Source organism: Salvelinus fontinalis, chromosome 21 (genome assembly GCF_029448725.1).
Source record: "Salvelinus fontinalis isolate EN_2023a chromosome 21, ASM2944872v1, whole genome shotgun sequence".
In the NCBI taxonomy this organism is placed as follows: Eukaryota; Metazoa; Chordata; class Actinopteri; order Salmoniformes; family Salmonidae; genus Salvelinus; species Salvelinus fontinalis.
The window spans coordinates 35,570,500-35,596,536 of NC_074685.1; the positions used below are offsets into that span (position 1 = coordinate 35,570,500).

Sequence of the window (26,037 nt, forward strand, 5' to 3'; positions counted from 1 at the left end):
TTATTTTGCCTGGCTTGCTATAAGTACTGCCCAAGGAGTTCCTGAACCATGGAGGAAGCCCTTCATGCTTACATGTGCACACACACACACACACACACACACACACACACACACACACACACACACACACACACACACACACACACACACACACACACACACACACACACACACACACACACACACACACACACACACACACACCCTATTCTAACTCACACACACACACACACACATCTACCAACACACACACACACACACACACACACACACACACACACACACACACACACACACACACACACACACACACACACACACACACACACACACACCACACCACATCCATCCATGGCAGCCAATACGGTGGAGGATGTCTTGGTCACTCCTTCTCTGCATGTGGCCGTCTAAGGAAAGATTAAATCATCTCCAGCCCTGTTCCCCCCCTTAGTCAGCCTCCCGTCCTCCCCAGGCTGCCACACACACAGCAGCTGTTCCCTGCCTCACTATGACAGCCTAGCCTCACCTCTGTCTCTACAAACACACACATACCAGGCAACAGTACAGGAAGAGCACCACTCTGTCCGATTCGGATCAGTCATTCCAGAGAAACAGGTCTGAGAACAGTGAGAGGAAAGAATGGGGCTGTGGACGATGCTGATCGTGGCTTCGCAGCTGATCTTAAACCTGTGCTCAGACGTGGGAGCCCAAGTCTCAGGTGAGTGTAGCAGAGATTTTTGTTCTTTATTATGACTGAATGTGATGCCAATGTGATCTTGACGTGGTCAGTAAAGTCTATTGAAACCATGCAGTTGCACAACGAAGCATTTTGAAGTTATTGCTTTTTTATTTACATTTCCGTCATTTAGCAGACCCTCTTATCCAGAACGACTTACAGTTAGTGCTTCCATCTTAAGATGGCTAGGTAGGACAACCGCATATCACAGTCATAGTAAGTACATTTTCTCTCAATAAAGTAGCTATCAGCACAGTAAAGCAAGACAAGTGCGAGTGTTAGTGCAAAGAAAGGCAATGGTGATATTTCATTGTTTTCTTTGGGAAGGGGGGGGGGGGGGGCTGCGGGATTAAAATGGTAATTGAAGAGGCAATTACAGGATACTACAGCTAAAAGTTTAAATTTGACAATTTGATGGTAGTCAGAGACGGACAGTTTAATTTGACAGACAGAGAGACTGTGATGTCAGCCTCTATCAGTGTAATAAAGCTCTCGGCACTCTACCCCAGAGGATTCCAATAGAGTACCACGAAGCTCTGAGGTAATGATTGCTCTAACAGACACTGTGATTGAGAATAGAACATCCATTCCTTCTCCAGCCAATATACACAAAGGGCTACACATGGCATTTGATACTCTGTTGTGATCAATATTCCTCTGTAGCATTTGCGGTGAGAAGATTGAAAATACATCCGTCAGAAGAGTGCTGTGTACTGATGACTGAGGTGTGACTGTGTGTATGTGTGTGTGTGTGTGGGGGGGGAGTCTGCAGTCTGGCTCTGAAGTCCCAAATTAATCACACACATGGGAGTAATTACTAATGGTCTGTATGCAATACTGGAGTCTGAGCATGCACACACACACACACACGCACACGCACACGCACACGCACGCGCACACGCACGCGCACGCACACGCACACACACACAAAGGGTTTTGAGATGCCAATACTGTTGATGACTTTGAGAGATATTCTTTTAAAATACTTTTACAGCTGCACACTGGTGTCTCAGTTGATATGTAGTGAAACTTTTACTCATTAGTCGTTTATACAAATAGCAATTATTGGTAATGACTGCATGGGATTTCACTTAATAATAACCTCTTAGATGTCAAGTCCCCTGTTTTGGGGACCTGTGTAGTTCTGGTACCCATTCCGACCAACATTTTTGCTTATATTTTGATATGTGGCTCACATAGACCTAAATGGCTTGCATTGAGTGATAGCCCTGATTCTCACTGTCACAGGAGTATGTCTCTTCTGCCTGTGTGAAGCAGGGTGGGAAATCTGACACCAATTGAAGCTGGGATGTCCCTCCTATCATTTCATTCGCTCTTCCGACTGTCCATCAACTCCTGGCTGAACCCTATGTCACAGTCACTAACATATGCTTAGAATCCTTACATCGTAATGCAACAGGAGAGAGTGTTTTTTGCTGCTGTAGCACATTCAGTGATTGATTTATAGCCAGTTATGTAAACTAACTAACTCATAGATTTTAAACAAAACCCACTTTCTGTTTGTCATAGATGGACAATATTAATATGAGATGAAAGGCGAGTTCCTAACAAGTTCAGGAAGCTACAGCCATGTGAGACGTTCAAAGAAAATGCACATTTTCTCTAAGACTAAATATACAAACATGTACACTACATGACCAAAAGTATGTGGGCAAATGCTTGTCGAATATCTCATTCCAAAATCATGGGCATTAATATGGAGTTTGCCCCCCCTTTGCTGTTATAACAGCCTTTCCACTAGATGTTGGAACATTGCTGCAGGGACTTGCTTCCATTCAGCCACAAGAGCATTCGTGAGGTCGGCACTGATGTTGGGCGATTAGGCCAACAATCGGCGTTCCAATTAATCCCAAAGGTGTTCAATGGGGTTGAGGTCAGGGCTCTGTGCAAGCCAGTCAAGTTCTTCCACACGATCTCAACAAACCATTTCGGTATGGACCTCGTTTTGTGCTAGGCCTTCCCCAAACTGTTGCCACAAAGTTGGAAGTACATAATCATCTAGAATGTCATTGTATGCTGTAGCGTTAAGATTTCCCTTCACTGGAACTAAGAGGCCTAGCCCGAACAATGAAAAACAGTCCCAGACATTGTTCCTCCCCCACCAAACTTTACAGTTAGCACTATGCATTCGGGGAGGTAGCGTTCTACTGGCATTCGCCAAACCCAGATTAGTCCGTCAGAATAAAAGATGGTGAAGCGTGATTCAACACTCCAGAGAACCGTTTCCACTGCTCCAGAGTTGATGACATGGCATTGCGCATGGTGATCTTAGGTTTGAGTGCGGCTGCTCGGCCATGGAAACCCATTTCATGATGTTCCTAACGAAGTTATTGTGCTGATGTTGCTTCCAGAGCCAGTTTGAAACTCGGTAGTGAGTGTTGCAACCGAGGACAGATGATTTTTATGCACTACTTGCTTCAGCATTCGGCAGTCACGTTCTGTGAGTTTGTGTGGCCTACCACTTAGCGGCTGAGCCGTTGTTGCTCCTAGACGTGTGACAAACCATGTGGTAGTGATACTTTATGTGTGGGCTGTCGGTGGTTTATTTTATGGTTAAGATGTGGTTTAAGGTGGATTTGGGTGGATTTGAAGGACATGGTTTTGTGTAGCTTGATGGATCTTGAGAGGACAAGTGGTGGCTGTGCGGATGAAAGCTGATCCTTTCTCATGGAGATCCTGACCCACACATGGCCCTGAGTCTAAAACACAGATGGGAGCAAGTATGTGTGCATAGTGCGTCTAAACAGACGGATGAGAATAGAATAAGAGTGGGTTTGTTCAAATTGTTTTGTTGGTGCACCCCCAGTCCCAGTTTGCAGGCCAAGTCACAGTGAGGCCAAGTCACAATGTTTGCCTAACCTCCCTCCACAGGCGAGGGGGACAATAGCGAAGCTGAAGCCTTTCACAAACCAGGTCTGTCTGTGCTTATAAAGGTGAAATTGAGCGCAGGAAACGGCATGAAAGGGACGCCTGTTATCGTGGCTCGAGTTACGTTTAACCACACGCCTTTAAAAGCCCCGTGCTGCTTCCCGGTGAACTGGAACAGACTGAGACCAGGCAGTTGGAACCAGAGTAAAGACTGGGGGGAAGAGAAAGGAACAAAGATGTCTGAAGCTGAATACACACACACACAATATCTTGTCAGAGGATCACACTGCAATCTTGGCTGAGAATAGGGGGGATATGAGGGCAATTTTCTGGAAACATTTGGGAGCAATTTGTTGCCCTCGTGATAGTGTGCCTTAAAGACAGCTGCTATGGCACTTGTGTATTTATGTAGGGTCTCAGACTGATGGGGAGGGATTCAAGGCACACGCTCCTGAGGCCTGCTGTGTCCCGGAGGGACTTTATTCAACTAGAATTGTAACCGTGGGCTTACCTCTTCTATGGCTTTTACATTCCACTCCCTGTGCATTGTGTACAGTGCAGTTTATCCATATTTATCTAACTTAGACTAGAATTGGCTGCAAGATCAAGACCAGGCTATGTAAAGTATCCCTTCTGTACATCAAAACTACTAGCTCAAGAATTACCAAAATACCATACATTCTGATAAAAGTACAAATGTTTTACCCAAAACTCATTCTGCCTCATCAACCAACCTACTCTGTCTTGACCACCAGTATCTTCTCAGCCAGGGGCGGATTGGCCATTTGGCATTTCAGGCAAATGTCAAATTGGCAGGTTCATTTTTAACTTGGATTATTGTGCAAAATGATTATCATCTGGCAAAAAATGGGGTCCAGATGGGAAAAAAATGGGCAGGTGTGGAGGCCTCAAGTAAAAAACTTGGCCGGTGTGTTGAAATGCCAGGGTTGATTTCTGGTCCCAGTCTGCCCTTGTTCTCAGCACATCAAATCCTCAGCAATCATCAGCATCATGTTCTGCCACATCTGACTCATCAACTAGCCTACAGATGTAGGATCTGAATTTGAGCCAGTTTGCTACAGCAGGAAAATGAAGCCCCTGGGCCCAGGCCCATAGGGGGCCCAAGAGGCAAAATAAATAAAGGAAATATATACAGTATATATTGTATATGCATTATACAGTTGAAGTCAGTTTACATATACCTTAGCCAAATACATTTAAAAACTCAGTTTTTCACAATTCCTGACATTTAATCCTAGTAAAAATTCCTTGTTTTAGGTCAATTAGGATCACCAGTTTATTTTAAGAATGTGAAATGTAAGAATAATAATAGAGAGGATGATTTATTTCAGCTTTTATTTCTTTCATCACATTCCCAGTGGGTCAGAAGTTCACATACAATCAATTAGTATTTTGTAGCATTGCCTTTAAATTGTTTAACTTGGGTCAAACGTTTTGGGTAGCCTTCCACAAGCTTCCCACAATAAGTTGGGTGACTTTTGGCCCATTCTTCCTGACAGAGCTGGTGTAACTGAGTCAGGTTTGTAGGCCTCCTTGCTCGCACACGCTTTCAGTTCTGCCCACACATTTTCTATAGTATTGAGGTCAGGGCTTTGTGATGGCCACTCCAATACCTTGACTTTGTTGTCCTTAAGCCATTTTGTCACAACTTTGGAAGTATGCTTGGGGTCAATGTCCATTTTGAAGACCCATTTGCAACCAAGCTTTAACTTCCTGACTGATGTCTTGAGATGTTCCTTCAATATATCCACATAATTTTCCTCCCTCGTGATGCCATCTATTTTGTGAAGTGCACCAGTGCCTTCTGCAGCAATGCACCCACACAACACGATGCTGCCACCCCCGTGCTTCACGGTTGGGATGGTGTTTTTTGGCTTGCAAGCCTCCCACTTTTTCCTCCAAACATAGCGACGGCCAAACAGTTCTATTTTTGTTTCATTAGACCAGAGGACATTTCTCCAGAAAGTACGATCTTTGTCCCCATGTGCAGTTGCAAACCGTAGTGTGGCTTTTTTAAGGCGGTTTTGGAGCAGTGGCTTCCTTGCTGAGCGGCCTTTCAGGTTATGTCGATATAGGACTCGTTTTACTGTGGATATAGACACTTTTGTACGTCTTTCCTCCAGCATCTTCATAAGGTCCTTTGCTGTTGTTCTGGGATTGATTTGCACTTTTTGCACCACAGTACGTTCATCTCTAGGAGACAGAATGCGTCTCCTTCCTGAGCGGTATGACGGATGCCTGGTCCCATGGTGTTTAGACTTGCGTACTATTGTTTGTACAGATGAACGTGGTACCTTCAGGAGTTTGGAAATTTCTCCCAAGGAAACCGACAACCACAGGACTCTGCTAATAATCAGATGGGTGGAAGAGAGGCGGTATGGGGCCCACATAGGTAACTGCGGGGCCCTGTCTTGGTTGGGTAACTGGTGGGATTTGGTTTAAGGGCCACCCCCACCTCGCGGGAAAAACACTTTGATGGCAGAGAGAAAGTACATTCCTTGCAATTCTACACATTTTGCCATGGGGCGTAGAGAAAACGTTGCAATTTTAAAGCAAGTTACCTGCAATTCTACACATTTTGTCATGATGCTAAGTTAATGATATCTGAGTGGGATTCAGGCCTCCTGGAGGTCAGGGCCCTTGGGCACTTGCCCTGCGTGCCCGTTCGGTATTCGGCCATGTTTAATACATGGCTGACTAATTTACCAATCTAAAAATTGTTAGCCGACATGACTAATTGAGTGACTGACATATCCACAGTAAGTTGAGACCCCTACTGAGTTCCTAAAAATATATATAATAATGATTTGTTAATCCGACCTTGTATGTGGATTATAATGAATGGACATTTTTTGTAGGGGTTGATAAATTATTCGTTAGGGCAAATAAAGTGTGACATTTTCAAGTGGAAATGACATACTTTAGAAGCCTTTTCAAGGCTTTTTACACTACAAATGTGCATTTCCTGATGTGCATCAAATTACTATCCTACATCTGTACTCTCTCTTGACCACCAGTGTCTTCACAGCACATCCAAAGCTCTAGCTCAGGAATAATCAGCATTCAGGAAAAAGTGAAGAAATGGATTCTGCTGCTGACCAGGCAATTTAACATTTCCCACCAGCTACCCAAACTCACTGTGATGTTCCAGCCTAGTTTAGTCTATAAAGTATTGACGTGGACTTTCCCCACGGTACATCCAAAACACCTTGCTCAATAACCATCCCATCCATCTATTTAAGGTTTGTTTATTCTCGCTCTACTGAGCCACAGACAGTTTGACTAATTTGAATAATGAATATTCATCATTTCCTACCATGTGTGTTACTTTATTTTTCCCTCTGCAGTCTATGATCTCCTAAACTCCCCGGACTGTCTGCCAGACCTGCTGCAGGGCGGCCTGGTGGAGCAGGGGGTGAATGAGGCGTTCATCCTCACCACCTTTAAACTGCAGCCCAAGACTGGCACCACCGTGTTCGGTCTGTACAACCCCCGGGACAACAGCAAATACTTTGAGTTCACCGTGCTGGGGAAACTCAACAGAGGTAATGGTTAGGAAGGAGAGGCTAGGGACTTAATGCCCAACTGAGGGGGTTTATCTACTTGTACACTGAAGATATAGAAGATATTGTTTCTTTTACGCATTATTACTTCAAAGATATCGAATTTGGCCATCAGTGCAGCCTCAAAGAATTAGGTGCACAATGGCTCAGAGGATAAGGGATGCATGACATACTGCACTTTTCTGTAAAATGTGATATTGAAAAGTTCTCTCTCTTTCCATTTGTGTTTAAAAATCATTACTTTCGCCTTTCTTTTTCTACATTATTCATGTATTCAATTCATTGACGCATTTGCTGTGGTTCACTCTCCATCTCATGTAATTTTACACTCTATGGCCTTGTTCTTTTTGTCCCTTTCCCTCTCTCCCTCCCCCCCTCTCCCCTCACTCCCTCTCTCCCTCCCCCCCTCTCCCCTCACTCCCTCCCCCCTCTCCCCTCATTCCCATCCCCCCCTCCCCTCACTCCCTCTCTCCCTCCCCCCCTCTCCCCTCACTCCCTCTCTCCCTCCCCCCCTCTCCCCTCACTCCCTCCCCCCCTCTCCCCTCACTCCCTCACCCCCTCTCCCCTCACTCCCTCTCTCCCTCCCCCCCTCTCCCCTCACTCCCTCTCTCCCTCACCCCCTCTCCCCTCACTCCCTCTCTCCCTCCCCCCCTCTCCCCTTACTCCCTCTCTCCCTCACCCCCTCTCCCCTCACTCCCTCTCTCCCAGCTGTGCTGCGTTACCTGAGGAGTGATCGGAGGATGAGCTCCGTGACCTTCAACAACCTCCAACTGGCGGACGGTCAGCGCCACCGCCTCCTCTTCCACCTGAAGGGGATGCAGCAGGGACCCGGGGGGGTGGAGCTACACCTGGACTGCAGACTGGTGGAGACGGTCAGGGATCTCCCCTCCGTGTTTCAGGGCCTGCCTGCAGGCTACGGCGTGGTGGAACTGAAGAGCATGCAGGGCAAAGCAGAGGTGATGTTATGGTAGTTGTCTCAAATGGCAACCTATTGTACTCATCTCATAAAACATTACAACGTTTGACCATTGTCAGATTGGATGTTATTCAAATTAAGCACATCATATGAAATGCAATCATTATTGTGCCCCACCAATGAAATCGGGAGGGGGACTATAGATCTGTCTTTGTCTGTTCACACACAATATCTCAGACCCCACTGACCCCTTTTGACAAACATTTTGCCATAGAGATCCAGCATTTACATAATTAGACTGATTGGCACGATTTTGAGGAAACTTGGGTGAATGATGTATCTTGCCATAGAGATCTGGAATTCACTAAATTACACTGATTGGCCCAAGGGGGGTGATTCATCTTTCGTGGGGAACAACATGTTTACTGTTGTCTTGTTTACTCATAGAACCATATATGTTTCTGTTACCCATCCCAAACCATTACATTTGTTGCCTTTGTACTCAGGGATATCATTTATTTACTCAGATCCTCCTTCCCAATTCAAATGACCCTAACCCTAGCCTGGATGCCAGATGTTGCCAAATCCTTGTCTTTCAAAAATACAGCATTTGTCAAACAATTTAGAATTGGCTAAAGCAGGAACAAATCTGGCAACCAGAAAACAAACCTGGCAACCACATTGTCCTCATCAAGCCTGTCCTTCAGCACAGACTCCAACTAATGGATCCCTGTTGTTGGACTTCTTCACAAACAGGAGAAGCTGGAGGAATTGAAACTGGTGGTGGGAGATACGTTCGAGAACGTAGCCTCTCTACAAAACTGCCACCAACAAGGAGACTCAGTGCAGACTCTGGGTAAGAGTTTATAACAAAAAAACAAACCAGATCATTTTCATGTGTGTTCCCTAAACTGTGAATTTAGTCTCTACTGTCTAGTTTAGACAGACACAATTTTTTTGAGGAAAGGCCTTTTCTTGTACGTCACCCAACCACTTTTTATGAAAGCAACTAAATGGTGATAGAATGCTCATATGTACACTACCGGTCAAACATTTTGGAAACACCTACTCACTCAAGGGTATTTCTTTATTTTTACTATTTTCTACATTGAAGAATAAAAGTGAAGACATCAAAACTTTGAAATAACACATATGGAATCATGTAATAACCAAAAAAGTGTTAAACAAATCAAAATATATTTTCTATTAGAGATTCTTCAAAGTAGCCACCCTTTGCCTTGATGACAGCTTTGCACAATGAGGTAAGGCTAATCGAGACCCCCAGACGTTCCATGAACGCCTTCCAAACTCTCGACGTGAACTGGGGACCCCGATCAGACACTATATCCTCAGGCACAACGTAGTGCCGGAAGACATGTGTAAACAAGGCCTCCGCAGTCTGTAGGGCCATAGGGAGACCAGGCAGAGGGAGGAGACGACAGGACTTAGAAAAACGATCCACAACGACCAGGATCGTGGTATTTCCCTGTGGGGGGGGGGGGGGATCCGGTCTGTAAGGCAGGGTAAAAACAAAACGGGTAAAGAACATGGCCCACCTTGCCTGACGAGGATTCAGTCTCCTCGCTGCCCGGATGTACTCCAGGTTGCGGTGGTCAGTCCAGATGAGAAAAGGGTGTTTAGCCCCCTCAAGCCAATGTCTCCACACTTTCAATGCTTTAACCACAGCCAACAACTCCCGGTCCCCCACATCATAGTTACGCTCCGTTGGGCTGAGCCTCTTCGAGAAGAAAGCACAGGGGCGGAGTTTCGGCATCCACCTCCATTATGAATTCCAAAGAGGGATCCGGATGGGCCAGCACTGGAGCCGAAGTAAACAGAGCTCTTAGTTGCCCAAAAGCCCAGTCCGCCTCAGCCGACCACCGCAACCCTACAGGAAGCCCCTTCAGCAATGAGGTAATGGGCGGAGCAACCTGGCCAAAACCCTGGGTAAGTCTCCGGTAGTAATTGGCAAACCCTAAAAATCGCTGCACTTCCTTTACCGTGGTGGGAGTCGGCCATTTACGCACGGCTGCAATGCGGTCACTCTCCATCTGCATCCCTGATGTGGACATGCGATACCCTAGGAAGGAGACGACCTGCTGAAATAACAGGCATTTCTCAGCCTTGACGTACAGGTCATGCTCCAACAGTCGTCCAAGTACCTTGCGCACCAAGGACACATGCTCGGCGCGTGTAGCGGAGTAAATCAGGATGTCATCGATATACACCACTACACCCTGCCCGTGCAGGTCCCTGAAAATCTCGTCTACAAAGGATTGGAAAACTGATGGAGCATTAATCAACCCGTACGGGATGACTAGGTACTCATAATGCCCTGTGGTGGTACTGAACGCTGTCTTCCACTCGTCTCCCTCCCGGATACGCACCAGGTTATACGCACTCCTGAGATCCAGTTTCATGAAGAAGCGCGCCCCATGCATTGACTCAATCGGCGTGGCGAGGTAACTATTTTTCACCGTGATTTGATTGAGACCTCTATAGTCATTGCACGGGCGTAAACCTCCGTCCTTCTTCTTCACAAAAAATAAACTTGAGGAGGCGGGTGAAGTAGAGGGCCGAATGTACCCCTGACGCAGGGATTCAGAGACATATGTATTCATAGCCACTGTCTCCGCTTGCGACAGGGGATACACGTGACTCCTGGGAAGCGCAGCGTCTGTCAGGAGAATTATCGCACAATCCCCTCGTCGATGAGGTGGTAATTTAGTCGCCTTCTTCTTACAGAAGGCGAGAGCCAAATCAGCATATTCTGGGGGGATGTGCACGGTAGAGACCTGGTCTGGACTTTCCACCGTGGTAGCACCAACGGAAAGCACCGCGGTAGCACCCCTACACACCTCCCTGAGCCCTCTCGCGACCACCCCATGAGAGCCCTCTGTTGCCAGGAAATAGTGAGGTTATGTAGAGCCAACCAAGGAAGGCCTAGTACCACAGGAAGCGCAGGAGAGTCAATGAGAAAGAGACTGATTCTCTCTTCGTGATTCCCCTGCATAACCATGGCCAAGGTGATGGTGGCCTCCTTGATTAGCCCGGACCCTGATGGTAGACTATCTAGAGCGTGTACCGGGAAGGGTCTAACTATGGGAAAAATAACCTAATGGCTAATGCTCTGTCGATAAAATTCCCAGCTGCACCTGAATCGACGAGCGCCTTATGCTGGGAATGTGGGGGAAACTCAGGGAAACAAACAGGCACAAACAGTTGATCAACAGAGGACTCTGGATGAGTGTGGTGCAAACTCACCTGAGGTGACGCCAGAGTGCCCTGCCTGTTTCCTCGACTCCCAGAGGAACCAACATGGCACCGATCGGCAGTGTGTCCTCCGCGGCTACAGATGGCGCACGTGATGGCTCCTCCTCCAGTCTCCCTATGAACAGCCCCTCCTAACTCCATGGGCACCGAAGCAGGAGTGCTGGATGATGGAACTGACAGAGCCCCCTTTGAACGTCCGCGGGTAACCAGCTGGTTATCCAACCGGATGCACAAATCCACCAGTTGGTCGAAGGAAATGGTGGCATCCCTGCAGGTCAGTTCATGTCGGACGTCCTCTCGTAGGCTGCATCGATAATGGTCGATGAGGGCCCTGTCGTTCCAGCCTGCTCCGGCTGCAAAGGTCCGGAATTCCAGGGCGAAGTCCTGGGCGCTCCTCGTCCCCTGTCTCAGATGGAAGAGCCTCTCCCCCGCCGCTCTGCCCTCAGGTAGATGGTCGAAGATGGCCCTGAAGCCACGGGTGAACTCCTCGAAGTGGTCTGGCGCCGCGTCTCCTTCGCTCCACATGGCGTTTGCCCACTCCAGCGCTCTTCCTGGATCCTGCGATCCATCATAGCACCAAGATGTTGTAACATGGCCGAATGTTCCTGTACGCGCTCCTCGACTCCTCTAACCGGGGTACCTGCTCCTGCTGACTCCATTGAAGGTGTGTAATTCTGTCAAGATGGTGTATTGGAGGCAAAGTCAAGTGCAGGAGAGTAGATACAATGAACAGGCGCACTTTAATTATAGTTCCAAAAACGAGAGCACTACATGAAACAAACACGCTCCAAAAACAGAACATAAAAGTAGAGCGCGTAAACTAACACTACCTAACATGAAAACAATTACACACAAAACATGATGGGAAACAGACGGTTAAATACAAGTAGCTTAATTGGGGAAATGTAAACCAGGTGTGTATGGAAACAAGACAAGACAAATGGATATACGAAAAATGGAGCGGCGATGGCTAGAAAGCCGGTGACGCCGATCGCCAAACGTCGCCCAAACAAGGAGGGGCTGACCTCGGCAGAAGTCGTGACAAATATAAAATATATTTTGATTTGTTTAACACATTTTTGGTTACTTCATGATTCCATGTGTGTTATTTCATAGTTTTGATGTCTTCACTATTATTCTACAGTGTAGAAAATAGTCAAAATAAAGAAAATCCCTTGAATGAGTAGGTGTCCATACTTTTGACTGCTACGACATACATATATATACTGTCTAATTCACTCTGTTACTATAGATTGAGGGTAGGTCAAACAAGAACCCCAACTCAAGTGTTTTGGTATGACCCATGTTCTTCCCCCATGCAGGGGTCAACACAAAGCAGCTCTCCAATCAAATGCTTGAGCTCACCCAGGTGATACATGAGCTGAAAGATGTCCTTATTCAGCAGGTAACTATAATGGTCAAGCTCCTCTTGGAACTCCTAAACTGCACCTCCTGACCCACTGAGTCCATATAAAAACATGCTAGTTGGGGCGGCAGGTAGCCTAGTGGTTAGAGCGTTGGACTAGTAACCGAAAGGTTGCAAGTTCAAATCCCCGAGCTGACAAGGTACAAATCTGTCGTTCTGCCCCTGAACAAGGCAGTTAACCCACTGTTCCTAGGCCGTCAATGAAAGTAAGAATTTGTTCTTAACTGGCTTGCCTAGTTAAATAAAGATATAATAAAAATGTTTCTGCTGCTTTCTAAAGGTCAAAGAGACATCTTTTCTCAGAAACACCATCTCTGAGTGCCAGGCTTGTGGTGAGAACATCCAATACCACCATCATATTACAAATGATTTATTAAAGTTCTGTATTCATGTCATATGTTGTTTATAGATTGGGCCAAGATTTTTTCCTGACCATGAGACCTAACAAGGAAAATCCCTAGGCCCTAGTTTTACTTGAAGCATGTTCACACATTTATAACTAATACATGAGAAGCCACTGGTATTGTGAAAATTACTGTCATAAAAACATATTTCCTCTGGGTGTCTTTGAAGGACTGGGTGGAAGCGAGGTCATGGAGCCAAAGTGTGCCCATGGTGTTTGTTTCCGTGACGACATGTGTATTGAGACGGAGGAGGGTGTTGAGTGTGGACCCTGTCCTGATGGATACACAGGGGATGGCTTCAGCTGTGATGATGTGGATGAGGTAGGGTGTGTGTGTGTCTGTGTGTGTTTACTGTATGTATTTGTATGGTTGTGATCATTCTAAAATACTAACCAAGCGTCTTCTACTGTCGCTCTCTCTCTCTAGTGTCAGTTGAACCCTTGCTTCGCCGGGGTAAAGTGCGTGAACACAGCTCCAGGGTTTCGCTGTGACACATGTCCTCTGGGCTACACTGGTCTGGCTGTGGAGGGGGTGGGAGTGGTCTACGCACAGACAAACAAACAGGTCAGTCAACCTCACCAAATGGAGTCAAGGTCTCCATATCAATTGGTTTGATGAAAAGGAAAAGCTACACACACTAGTAGCTCTAATAAAATCCTTTACTCACCAACGTTTCGACAGCAAGCTATCGTCCTCCATTTCAACTTGGTAAATTCAAGAAGATGAATTGAAATGAAATCGACCCCCACCCGGTGACATTGTTACTAGGATAACTCATCTTGTAACGTCTTTTCAAGCTATATATTATCATTTGTATTTTTATACTCATCTCCGGTTTTGTACTGTACATCTCTTAGGTCTGTGACGACATTGATGAGTGCAAAGGACCCAACAACGGAGGGTGCACTGCTGACTCTCTCTGTCACAACTCTGCGGTAAGGACTGAGCGTCTGTCTGATAGCCTGGTGGTCGCCACATCTTTTTGCTTCAGCCAACTCCTGACCTTCGTTATCATAGAACAGAAACTTCTTGAAGCACAAGCAGATCTGGGGACCAGGCTAGTATCTGGAATCCAAATAGAATATCGCTCCATTTTAAACAATAGGACATGGGAACAATGTTTGTTAAAAGGATTCCAAGCTAAATATCTGACACAAGTACAAGTACTACATGTATTATATGTTGTTCATTGACTGGCTAGCTTTTTCAAGCAGAAATTTGCATCCTGTAGCTCTAACTCCCCAAAAGTTTTGGGACACTGTAAAGTCGATGGAGAACAAGAGCACCTCCTCCCAGCTGCCCACTGCACTGAGGCTAGGTAACACGGTCACCACTGATAAATCCATGATAATCGAAAATTTCAATAAGCATTTCTCAACGGCTGGCCATGCCTTCCTCCTGGCTACTCCAACCCCGGCCAACAGCTCCGCCTCCCCCGCAGCTACTCGCCCAAGCCTCCCCAGCTTCTCCTTCACCCAAATCCAGACAGCAGATGTTCTGAAAGAGCTGCAAAACCTGGACGCGTACAAATCAGCTGGGCTAGACAATCTGGACCATCTCTTTCTAAAACTATCCGCCGCCATTGTTGCAACCCCTATTACCAGCCTGTTCAACCTCTCGTATCGTCCGAGATCCCTAAAGATTGGAAAGCTGCCGCGGTCATCCCCCTCTTCAAAAGGGGGTGACACCCTAGACCCAAACTGTTAAAGACCTATATCCATCCTGCCCTGCCTATCTAAAGTCTTCGAAAGCCAAGTTAATAAACAGATCACTGACCATTTCGAATCCCATCGTACCTTCTCCGCTGTGCAATCCGGCTTCCGAGCCAGTCACGGGTGCACCTCAGTCACGCTCAAGGTACTAAACGATATCATAACCGCCATCGATAAAAGACAGTACTGTACAGCCGTCTTCATCGATCTGGCCAAGGCTTTCGACTCTGTCAATCACCGTATTCTTATCGGCAGACTCAATAGCCTTGGGTTTTCTAATGACTGCCTTGCCTGGTTCACCAACTACTTTGCAGACAGAGTTCAGGGTGTCAAATCGGAGGGCATGTTGTCCGGACCTCTGGCAGTCTCTATGGGGGTGACACAGAGTTCAATTCTCGGGCCGACTCTTTTCTCTGTATATATCAATGATGTCGCTCTTGCTGCGGGCGATTCCCCGATCCACCTCTACGCAGACGACACCATTCTGTATACTTCTGTCCCTTCTTTGGACACTGTGTTAACTAACCTCCAAATGAGCTTCAATGCCATACAACACTCTTTCCGTGGCCTCCAACTGCTCTCAAACGCTAGTAAAACCAAATGCATGCTTTCAACCGTTCGCTGCCCGCACCAACCCGCCCGACTAGCATCCCCACCCTGGACGGTTCCGACCTAGAATATGTGGACAACTATAAATACCTAGGTGTCTGGCTAGACTGTAAACTCTCCTTCCAGACTTATATTAAACATCTCCAATTCAAAATCAAATCTAGAATTGGCTTTCTATTTCGCAACAAAGCCTCCTTCACCCACGCCGCCAAACTTACCCTTGCAAAACTGACTATCCTAACGATCCTCGACTTCGGCGATGTCATCTACAAAATAGCTTCCAACACTCTACTCAGCAAACTGGATGCAGTCTATCACAGTGCCATCCGTTTTGTTACCAAATCACCTTATACCACCCACCACTGCGACCTGTATGCTCTAGTCGGCTGGCCCTCGCTACATATTCGTCGCCAGACCCACTGGCTCCAGGTCATCTATAAGTCTATGCTAGGTAAAGCTCCGCCTTATCTCAGTTCACAGGTCACGATAACAACACCCACCCGTAGCACACGTTCCAGCAGGTATATCTCACTGATCATCCCCAAAGCCAACACCTCATTTGGCCGCCTTTCCTTCCAGTTCTCTGCTGCCAGTGACTGGAACGAATTGCAAAAATCGCTGAAGTTGGAGACTTTTATTTCCCTCACCAACTTTAAACATCAACTATCTGAGCAGCTAACCGATCGCTGCAGCTGTACATAGTCCATCTGTAAATAGCCCACCCAATCTACCTACCTCATCCCCATGCTGTTTTTATTTTATTTACTTTTCTGCTCTTTTGCACACCAATATCTCTACTTGCACATCATCATCTGCTCATTTATCACTCCAGTGTTAATCTGCTAAATTGTAATTATTCGCTCCTATGGCCTATTTATTGCCTACCTACTCATGCCTTTTGCACACACTGTATATAGACTTTCTTTTTTCTAATGTGTCATTGACTTGTTTATTGTGTTATTGGCTTGTTTATTGTTTACTCCATGTGTAACTGTGTTGTTGTCTGTGTCACACTGCTTTGCTTTATCTTGGCCAGGTCGCAGTTGCAAATGAGAACTTGTTCTCAACTAGTTTACCTGGTTAAATAAAGGTGAAATAAAAAATACAAAAAAATAAAAACCCTGTCTTCTCCCTGTAGGGTTCATACGTCTGTGGGGGATGTAAAACAGGCTACACCGGGGACCAGGTGAAGGGCTGTAAGCCAGAGAGGAGCTGTGGTAACAGTTTGACCAACCCCTGTGATGTCAACGCCCAGTGTATCCAAGAAAGAGACGGCTCCATCACCTGTCAGGTGGGGTCCTATAGATCACAAACTAGCCTCCATTGAAAGAAATCTCGCTCACTCACACACACACACATAGATACGCAGAATAATACACACACACATACACACTCATCACTCTATAAAACTAGGCCAACCTTTTACTGACTGCCTTACACACACACACACACACACACACACACACACACACACACACACACACACACACACACACACACACACACACACACACACACACACACACACACACACACACACACACACACACACACACACTGCCTCAAGTGTTTTCTCTTATTTTCCCTGTCAGTGTGGGATTGGCTGGGCTGGTAATGGCTACCTATGTGGGAAGGACACAGACATTGATGGATACCCTGATGAGAAACTCAAGTGCAAGGATATGGTCTGTAAAAAGGTAACCAGGACAACGGAACAAATACAACTATCCTGGAATAAACAGCACGTGATCTCTCTTTCCGTGCCTTCCCGTCTCTCTCGCTTTTAATTCTCTCTTCCTCTCTCCCTGTATCACCATCTCTCCCTCTCTCCCTCTCCCCCTCTCTCACTCTCCCCCTTTCTCACTCCCTCTTTCCCTTTTCCCCTCCCACCATCTTATTTTGACGTTGTGTCTGTTAAAGGGATAGCAGTGTGTTGAAATAAATCTGTTGGTTGTCAGGATAACTGCATGCGTGTTCCCAACTCTGGCCAAGAAGATGCTGACGAGGACGGACAAGGGGACGCTTGTGACGCGGACGCTGATGGAGACGGTATTCTGAATGAACAGGTAGACACACACACACACACACACACACACACACACACACACACACACACACACACACACACACACACACACACACACACACACACACACACACACACACACACACACACACACACCTCCCTCAAACTCTCTGCTCTCCCTGTGCCCCTCTCCCATGCAGGATAACTGCTGGCTGAAGCCTAACGTGGACCAGAGGAATAGTGACAAGGACAACCATGGTGATGCCTGTGACAACTGTCGCACGGTGGAGAACCCCGATCAGAGGGACACTGACAGTGACGGGAAAGGAGACGCCTGCGATGATGACATGGATGGAGACGGTACGTACAGCGACACATCCCTACCACCTAACTAGCGTCACAGTAGTCTGATACAACAGCCGTTTGACTAGAAAACACCAAACACCAACCCTACCCTGATCCCATTACTACAATCACCTCTCAAACAAACACACAGTAGGCCTTTGTCCTCCTCACGCTTTGATACAGTACATGACTGTCTGTGTTCCTTTTTACAGACTCTGTCTACAGACCACTTGACCTTTATGCAATGATCACAGTACTGTTTAACTTCCCTGAGAGAAATGAGAAATGACACACCTAGGGCCTTCTGTACAAACACTTTCCTCAGATGACAAATGCAACAGCGCCTGCCTGTGGCACAACTAGTGAACTATTAGAAACAGCATATCAACGTAAACAGCATCAACCACATGCAGTTTGCTTTTAAATAATAATGCATTGATTCAACATCAGTGAGTAAGCCTTCAAATCACATAAATCATGCTTTATGATTTTTCTCATGGGCCATACTTTCTTACACTTTCTTTCACACTTTCACAGATGTTCTTGAAATATCTAGAACAGCTATCCCTGGTGTGCATACATCACAAAGCAGTAATCCTGAAAGAGACTACTTTACTTAAGCACTGTCATGTATTTCTCTAACACTTCTGCAGGGTGGTGCGATACTATTGGTCAGATAACTTTACAATCTCAAACTCTGTAATTGAATTGGTCTCCAGGCTTGAAGAACTTCCTGGATAACTGCCAGCGGGTGGTGAACCGGGACCAGTTGGACCGGGATGGAGACGGAGTGGGAGACGCCTGTGACAGCTGCCCCGATATTCCTAATCCTAACCAGGTCAGACTGCCTCCACAGGCCTCCATTAGGGTTCTGAGACCTGTTAAGTTTACAGATATACACTGGAATATGGAGCGACGGAGACGTCGTCCCCTGTGAGAGGTCAAAAAGTGTTTCAACAAATCTGTGCTCTGATTTCAGTCCGACATCGATGATGACCTGGTTGGGGATTCTTGTGACACAAACCAAGACAGGTAAAAGAAAACATATTTTGAAGTATCTGACGTTAGAAAAAGTATTATCTTAAAATATCCACTTCATGATTTATTTGATTTAGTCAATACATGATTCCAGTTGTCAATTCATCCCTTTATTTTTATGAATATTCAACTACAGTATATATACACTGAACAAAAATACTGTGTTGTGTGACAAAACTGCACATTTTAGAGTGGCCTTTTATTGTCCCCAGCACAAGGTGCACCTGTGTAATGATCATGTTGTTTAATCAGCTTCTTGATATGCCACACCTGTCAGGTGGATTGATTACCTTGGCAAAGGAGAAATGCTCACTAACAGGGATGTCCCAAAAATAGTTTCCAAAATTTGTGAGAGACCTGACTCTATCTTTTCTGTCCCTTCTCCTTTTGTGTTGCCTGCCTGGTCTGTAGTGATGGTGACGGCCACCAGGACACCAAGGACAACTGTCCCAACGTCATCAACAGCTCCCAGCTGGACACGGACAAAGACGGCCTGGGGGATGAGTGTGACGATGACGATGACAACGACAACATCCCTGACTTCCTGCCACCAGGACCCGACAACTGCAGACTGGTGCCCAACCCCGACCAGCTGGATGAGAACAGTCAGTAGTAATCTTTCTTTCACACTTTTTAATTTACATTACTGCTGTGACCAAATTGAAATAACACTTTTCTAAATCTGAATCTGAATTCTTGAGTTATCACCTAAAAGCTATAGCCTAGTATTTCAGTCTGTTTGGGCTTTGACCAACTCTTTTCTGTGTAAGTTTGTGTCCTGCCAAACGTGCTGTAAATGGTGTGATACTAATAGAAGACTTGACTACACATACAGTATGAGTATACACATTTTTTTAACTGAAGGTAAAACGTCAGGAAGTGAAGCGCCTACGGACTGACAAGGTTTTCCATCACATTCAGCTTTGACACCTGCAAAAGGACTGTAGATTCCCTGATCTAATACTGTACTTCAAACAACGTATACTCAGTCACCATTGACCTACAACCAATCAACCAACCAACCAACAAATCTTAAACTCTCTGCTTTACTAGTGTATTGCCTATGCTTAGAACCTTACTGGGCATCATTTCTAAGCCTTTGTGTATTCTCTCCTCCCAGATGACGGTGTTGGGGATGTGTGTGAGTCAGACTTTGACCAGGACAAGGTGATTGACAGGATAGACAACTGTCCAGAGAACGCTGAGGTCACTCTGACAGACTTCAGAGCCTATCAGACGGTGGTGCTGGACCCCGAGGGTGACGCCCAGATTGACCCCAACTGGGTGGTCCTCAATCAGGTGCGATGGCCATTTACGGGACTACCGGAAATAAGAAGCGAAATATGTTCAAATGCTTTGACAACATGACTGACATTTTATCTCTCCAATAGGGAATGGAGATTGTGCAGACCATGAACAGTGACCCTGGACTGGCTGTGGGTAAGAAAGACTTCCAAATCATTATCAAGTATCATCTATCATATCGTATTGTATCAATCCCATTTCATCGTAACCTCTTTGTTTTGTTCCCTAGGTTACACTGCATTCAGTGGGGTGGACTTTGAGGGGACGTTCCATGTAAACACAGTGACTGACGATGACTACGCAGGCTTCATCTTTGGCTACCAGGACTCCTCCTCCTTCTACGTGGTCATGTGGAAACAGACTGAGCAGACCTACTGGCAGGCCACACCCTTCAGAGCAGTGGCCGAGCCTGGCATCCAGCTCAAGGTGTGTGTGTGTGTGTGTGTGTGTCTTGAATCGTACAATGAAATCTGTCTTCTTATTTTTGTATTTACTACTTCTTACCTTCTCTCCCTCGCTATCTCCCAGGCTGTGAAGTCTAAGTCGGGTCCAGGTGAGCACCTGAGGAACTCCCTTTGGCACACAGGGGACACCAACGACCAGGTGCGTCTGTTGTGGAAGGACCCCAGGAACGTGGGCTGGAAGGACAAGGTTTCTTACCGCTGGTACCTGCAGCACCGGCCCCAGGTCGGATACATCAGGTGAGACAGCTGATATGATGCACACAGGATGGCTTCTGAGAGTGAGTGAGTGTGAGAGTGTGATAGAGTCAGATGTGATCTCTCCATATAATACTCTAGTTTTCTAACAAGAATGACTGTCTGTTGGGTTTTTGGACAGGGCCCGTTTCTATGAGGGTACAGAACTGGTGGCTGACTCTGGTGTGACCATTGACACCACCATGAGAGGAGGGCGACTGGGTGTATTCTGTTTCTCTCAGGAAAACATAATCTGGTCCAACCTAAAGTACCGCTGCAATGGTAAGTAAAGAGGCTAGTTGAAACTGGTCATTTGAGATGCTATTTTTTCTTTACTGAGATTATTTGTACATTCATGACAATATTCAAGCTATTTGTTTTTAACTCAAATTTGTCACATTGGCATCCTTGATTTAACTGACCCTCAGTAGAAATTGACCCTAACCTCTGACCTCTAACCTATAAAGACACCATCCCTGAGGACTTCCAGTTCAGCACGCAGCACGGCGTCAACGACAGTCTCTAATCCTACAGAGAGTCTGAAAGAAAGACCGTTTCTCCACGTGTTTGGAATGTTTGTGGTGTGTGTGTGTGTGTACACAGTGGCAATACTGTATGTTGTCTGTTTATGTCTATGCCACCCCCCCTCAAAAATGTTTTAATCAACTTGTCTTCCTGAGTATTAAAATAAGTGTCCTCAGTGCTCTGAATGAGGACTACTAGAGTAAAATAAAATTATATTTATCATTACATTTCATGCATATTACAATTCAAACTCTAGATTTTCTTTATTCTTTGAGCTCATTTGCGTTATCATCCACATACACAATCATCAGCCATTGATATAAGCTTCCTTCTCTGTCAGAGCAGCATTTATTCCCAGTGTGATATACCAGCCCCACACTCTGCACAATGTATTCACACGACATGGACATGAAAGGGAACACAAGAGAGGAGTCAGACCATGGTGACTTGGCCATGCCTGAGCATATTACATTTTCTTCTACCCTGGTCCCAGATCTGTTTGTGCTATCTTGCAATTTTGGAAAAAAACAAACAGATCTGGGACCAGGCTAACTGTCTTGTAACTCTGACCTCAATCCTCCCCCGAGGCCTAGTCTTATCCAAGAGTTTGGTTATCATTGCTTATCACGGCTCCTTGACGCAATTCTCTGGAGGCCAATGGAAAGCGATGCTTTACATACTTAAATGATTCTCAAATCAAATCTACTCCTCTGTCTGGTTTCACTCTTAGACATAGGTGTTTATATGTTTGAAATTCATGTTGATTCTTTTCTAAATTGTAAGGTTATTGACAAGAGAATTTCACATAAAAAATGTTAAGAGACATTGCATCATTTTATTGTCTTGCCTTATTGTAAGAGCAGATTCCATTTGTTTCTCAAGAATTTCATCAGCCATTCTCTCAGGTCATGTGGTAAAAATAATTTGACCACATTGTAAATGTATAGAAGTGAGGAAACAAGACTATTGACCTGTTAACCTATTATTATTGGGGGTGACCATGTGACACGGGCATACATAAAGTCTGCTTATATATATATATATATTTTGGCAACTAGAGGGCTTAACCCTCAAGGTACCGACTGGGGTCATTTTGATTAAAGAGTAGTAAAATAACAATAGCGAGGCTATAAACAGGGGGTACCGGGTCAGAGTCAATGTGTGGGGGCACCGGTTAGTCGATAGTATAAATACTTAATAGAACTGCAATACAGATCTCAGATACACTCTGAATCTACACACAGCTGTATTGGGGTGTATTCTCCAAAAAGTAGTTATCCAACACTCTTAGAAAAGAGTTGCTTTCTAGAACCAAAAATGGTTCTTCGGCTGTCTTCACAGGAGAACCCTTTGAATAACCCCTTTTGGTTCCAGGTAGAACCCTTTTGGATTCCATGTAGATAGCCCTTTCCACAGAGGGTTTTACGTGGCACCAAAATAGTTTTACCAGGAACCAGAAAAGGGTTCTACCTGGAACCAAAAAGGGTTCTCCTATGTGAACAGCTGTAGAACCCTTTTTGCAATGCTTTTTTCTAAGAGTGTAGGGCAAATCTAAAAAACAATCTATTTGAATCCAGGTTTTTCTGGAGACAGAATATTAAATTATACATATCATCAGAGGGTGGAGGGGGGGCTATTGGGGTGATCTTGACCTGATAGACACCTGCGGAGATGGAGCACCTTGTGTACTTGCCTATGGTTAAAACTAGGCATGACCATGTACAAAATCTAAATGACCCTAGATATATGCTTAGTTTCTGTATAAACAGCTCATAAAAGTATGTCAGTTGTATGAATACTTTGTAGAACTGTAATACAACTGTCATACAGAAACAGCTACCCTCTAAATGTACACATTGTGCTGTATTGGTGTGTATTCTCCAATCGAATAGTTATTATACTGAAAATTGTATATGAATACCAGAATTCCTATAACATCCTCCAATACATTATATGTGCAATTTGTTATGATACTGTATTTTGAGTGCTATAGCATTGGTCTGACGTGATTTAGAGGATAAGGGCATGATTTTTGAAGCAGCCTGCCATAGGCCCTATACTCCAATTGTTTCACTAGCAGCAATGCTAATGCTGTCTCTGGGATAAGTAAATAAAGAAAATGAATCCATATTTTGGTCAATGTCTCTCAGGATCACTTGGCATTCATCTTTACCCCATAAATATGACAAAATGTGTATAGTGTTTTCGGGAAAATATTCAGACCCCGTCACTTTTCCACGTTACAGCCTTACTCTAAAATGGATTAGAAAATATATATTATTATCAATCTACACACAATATCCCATAATGATGGAGCAAAAACAGATTTTTAGACATTTTTGCAAATGTATTAAAAATATAAAACTGAAATATCATATTTACATTCAGACCCTTTACTATGAGACTCGAAATTGAGCTCAGGTGCATCTTGTTTCCATTGATCACCCTTGAGATGTTTTTTCAAAAGACCTGTTTTCACTTTGTCATTATGTGATATTGTGTGTAGATTGATGAGGGAAAAAATGTATTTAGGTAATTTTAGAACAAGGCGGTAACTTAACAAAATGTGGAAAAAGTGAGTGTGTCTGAATATTTTTCCGAATGCACTGTGTTTACATCAGAATTCTGAAAATGAAATGATACTCTAATCAAATTATGGTAATTTGGCTTTTTAGTACTAATGTGGATTGTACTTTGGAAAAAAGCTGCATTATATCACGGGGAAAAAATATTTTGGTTTTGCAGAATATGCAAATTAAAAGTAATTTTGCTAAAATAACTGTTTTGGAGAAAAAAAATTCAGATAACAGTAATTACATGAATAATGATGTTTTGATAGAGAAATAAGTCTTTGCTAAAATTTTGTTTCCCCCCATAGTTTCTGGTAATTGATATATGTAAAATATATTGGTAGCTTGAGGGTTAATCAGTAAAAACATAATAGTATTACGATTTTCGTGGTAAGTCATGCCAATGAGTCAGTCAAGGTTTTTGTTTTAATAAATTACAGTACCCGAGAAGAAAGAAGAAACCTGCACACTGCTCTTGCTAGTATCACTGCTCTTTAATAAGCTTTAGGTATCGGCCTCAAGGCCTTCGTCAGAGCTTTTGAGAGTGTTCACAATTTGCACCCCTATGTAGACATAGCTCAGATGTGTGAGTGCCTTAAGATTATTTTTTAAATTACCTAAAGAATAAATCATCACGACAAAAAGAAGTCATTTCACCACATTTATAAAATCAGGCACACAGGTCACATGGTCAGCAAAACCCCCTTGCCTTAACCAAAGATTGTGGTATAGGCCTATACTTCCTCACTATCAGGAATCAAGGTAAGACCCAAGTGCAGACTGTGTGAAGTAACAATGTGTATGTAACCACAGGGGCAGGCAAACCACAGGTCAAGGCAGGCAGGGGTTGATAATCCAGAGCAGGGGCCAAAGTACAGGACAGATGGCAGGCTCAGAGACAGGCAGTGGTCAGGCGGGTGGGTACTGGATTGGGACAGGCAACGGTCAAAAACCAGGAGGACGAGAAAAAGAGCCACTAGGGAACAACAGGAGCTGAGACAAAATGCTGGTAGGCTTGAACAAACAAGATTAACTGGCAACATACAGACAGAAAACACAGGTATAAATACACAGGTGATAATGGGGAAGATGGGCGACACCTGGAGGGGGGTGGAGACAAGCACAGGTGAAACAGATCAGAGTGTGACACCTCTTTGGGCCCAATTCAGACTTAGGAAATTGACACCTTTCCTACACACTTCTCAGTAGTTCGTATTCAGACATACCTTACGCAGGTGCGTAATAGGTTTTGCAGGCATGGTTCCTTTGCGCGCGCTGAATAAATGTAATTACACCGCCGACAACCCTCCCACTCGGGGGGCTCCCGAGTGGCGCAGCAGTCTAAGGCAATGCATCTCAGTGCAAGAGGGGTTACTACAGTAACCCCTCTTGCACTGCTTTTCGGGCTTTTCACTTCCGGGTTGGAGGGAGTAGTCGCATTCCGCTTCGCTCCACAGGTAGTATTACCATTTCATTTTCATTTTCATTAAAGTACAACAGTTTGATTTGTTTGATCTTAGCTAGCTACATAGCCGTCTTTGTATCAAACATAATTGTGTAGTTATTGAGGTTCGCTAGCCAGCTATTTTCGTCCTAACGTAACGCAACGTAGCCAACACTGCTAGCTAGCCAGCTAGCCACCGAATAGCAGCATTGTAGAAACTAGTGCATTACAACGGAACGACTTGATTAGTGTAGTGTTAGCTGGCTACACAGTTGTCTTTGCTATCTTTGATTTGTTTGATCTTAGCTAGCTACTTAGCTGGCTACATAGCCGTCTTTGTATCAAAGATAATTGTGTAGTTATTGAGGTTCGCTGAGGTTCGCTAGCCAGGTATTCTCGTCCTAACGTAACGTAACATAACGTAGTCAACCCTGCTAGCTAGCCAGCTAGCCACCGATTAGCAGCACTGTAGAAACGATTACATTACAACGGAACGACTTGATTAGTGTAGTGTTAGCTAGCTACATAGTTGTCTTT

General features: G+C 45.0%; 1 protein-coding gene across 1 annotated transcript; it reads left to right on the forward strand.

Moving 5' to 3' along the window:
* Positions 1–424: 424 nt before the first annotated feature.
* On the forward strand, positions 425–23,614 carry LOC129818758 (thrombospondin-4-B-like). The gene is made up of 22 exons (XM_055874968.1): positions 425–718; positions 6,994–7,191; positions 7,918–8,165; positions 8,882–8,981; positions 12,721–12,803; positions 13,105–13,156; positions 13,398–13,549; positions 13,655–13,792; positions 14,086–14,163; positions 16,688–16,840; positions 17,142–17,246; positions 17,508–17,615; positions 17,776–17,935; positions 18,640–18,758; positions 18,900–18,952; positions 19,370–19,563; positions 20,079–20,257; positions 20,350–20,398; positions 20,493–20,689; positions 20,792–20,964; positions 21,104–21,243; positions 21,429–23,614. Exons 1-22 carry the CDS (start codon positions 640–642, stop codon positions 21,485–21,487), a joined length of 2,817 nt encoding a protein of 938 aa, XP_055730943.1. The 5' UTR covers positions 425–639; the 3' UTR covers positions 21,488–23,614.
* The last annotated feature ends 2,423 nt before the right edge of the window (positions 23,615–26,037 follow it).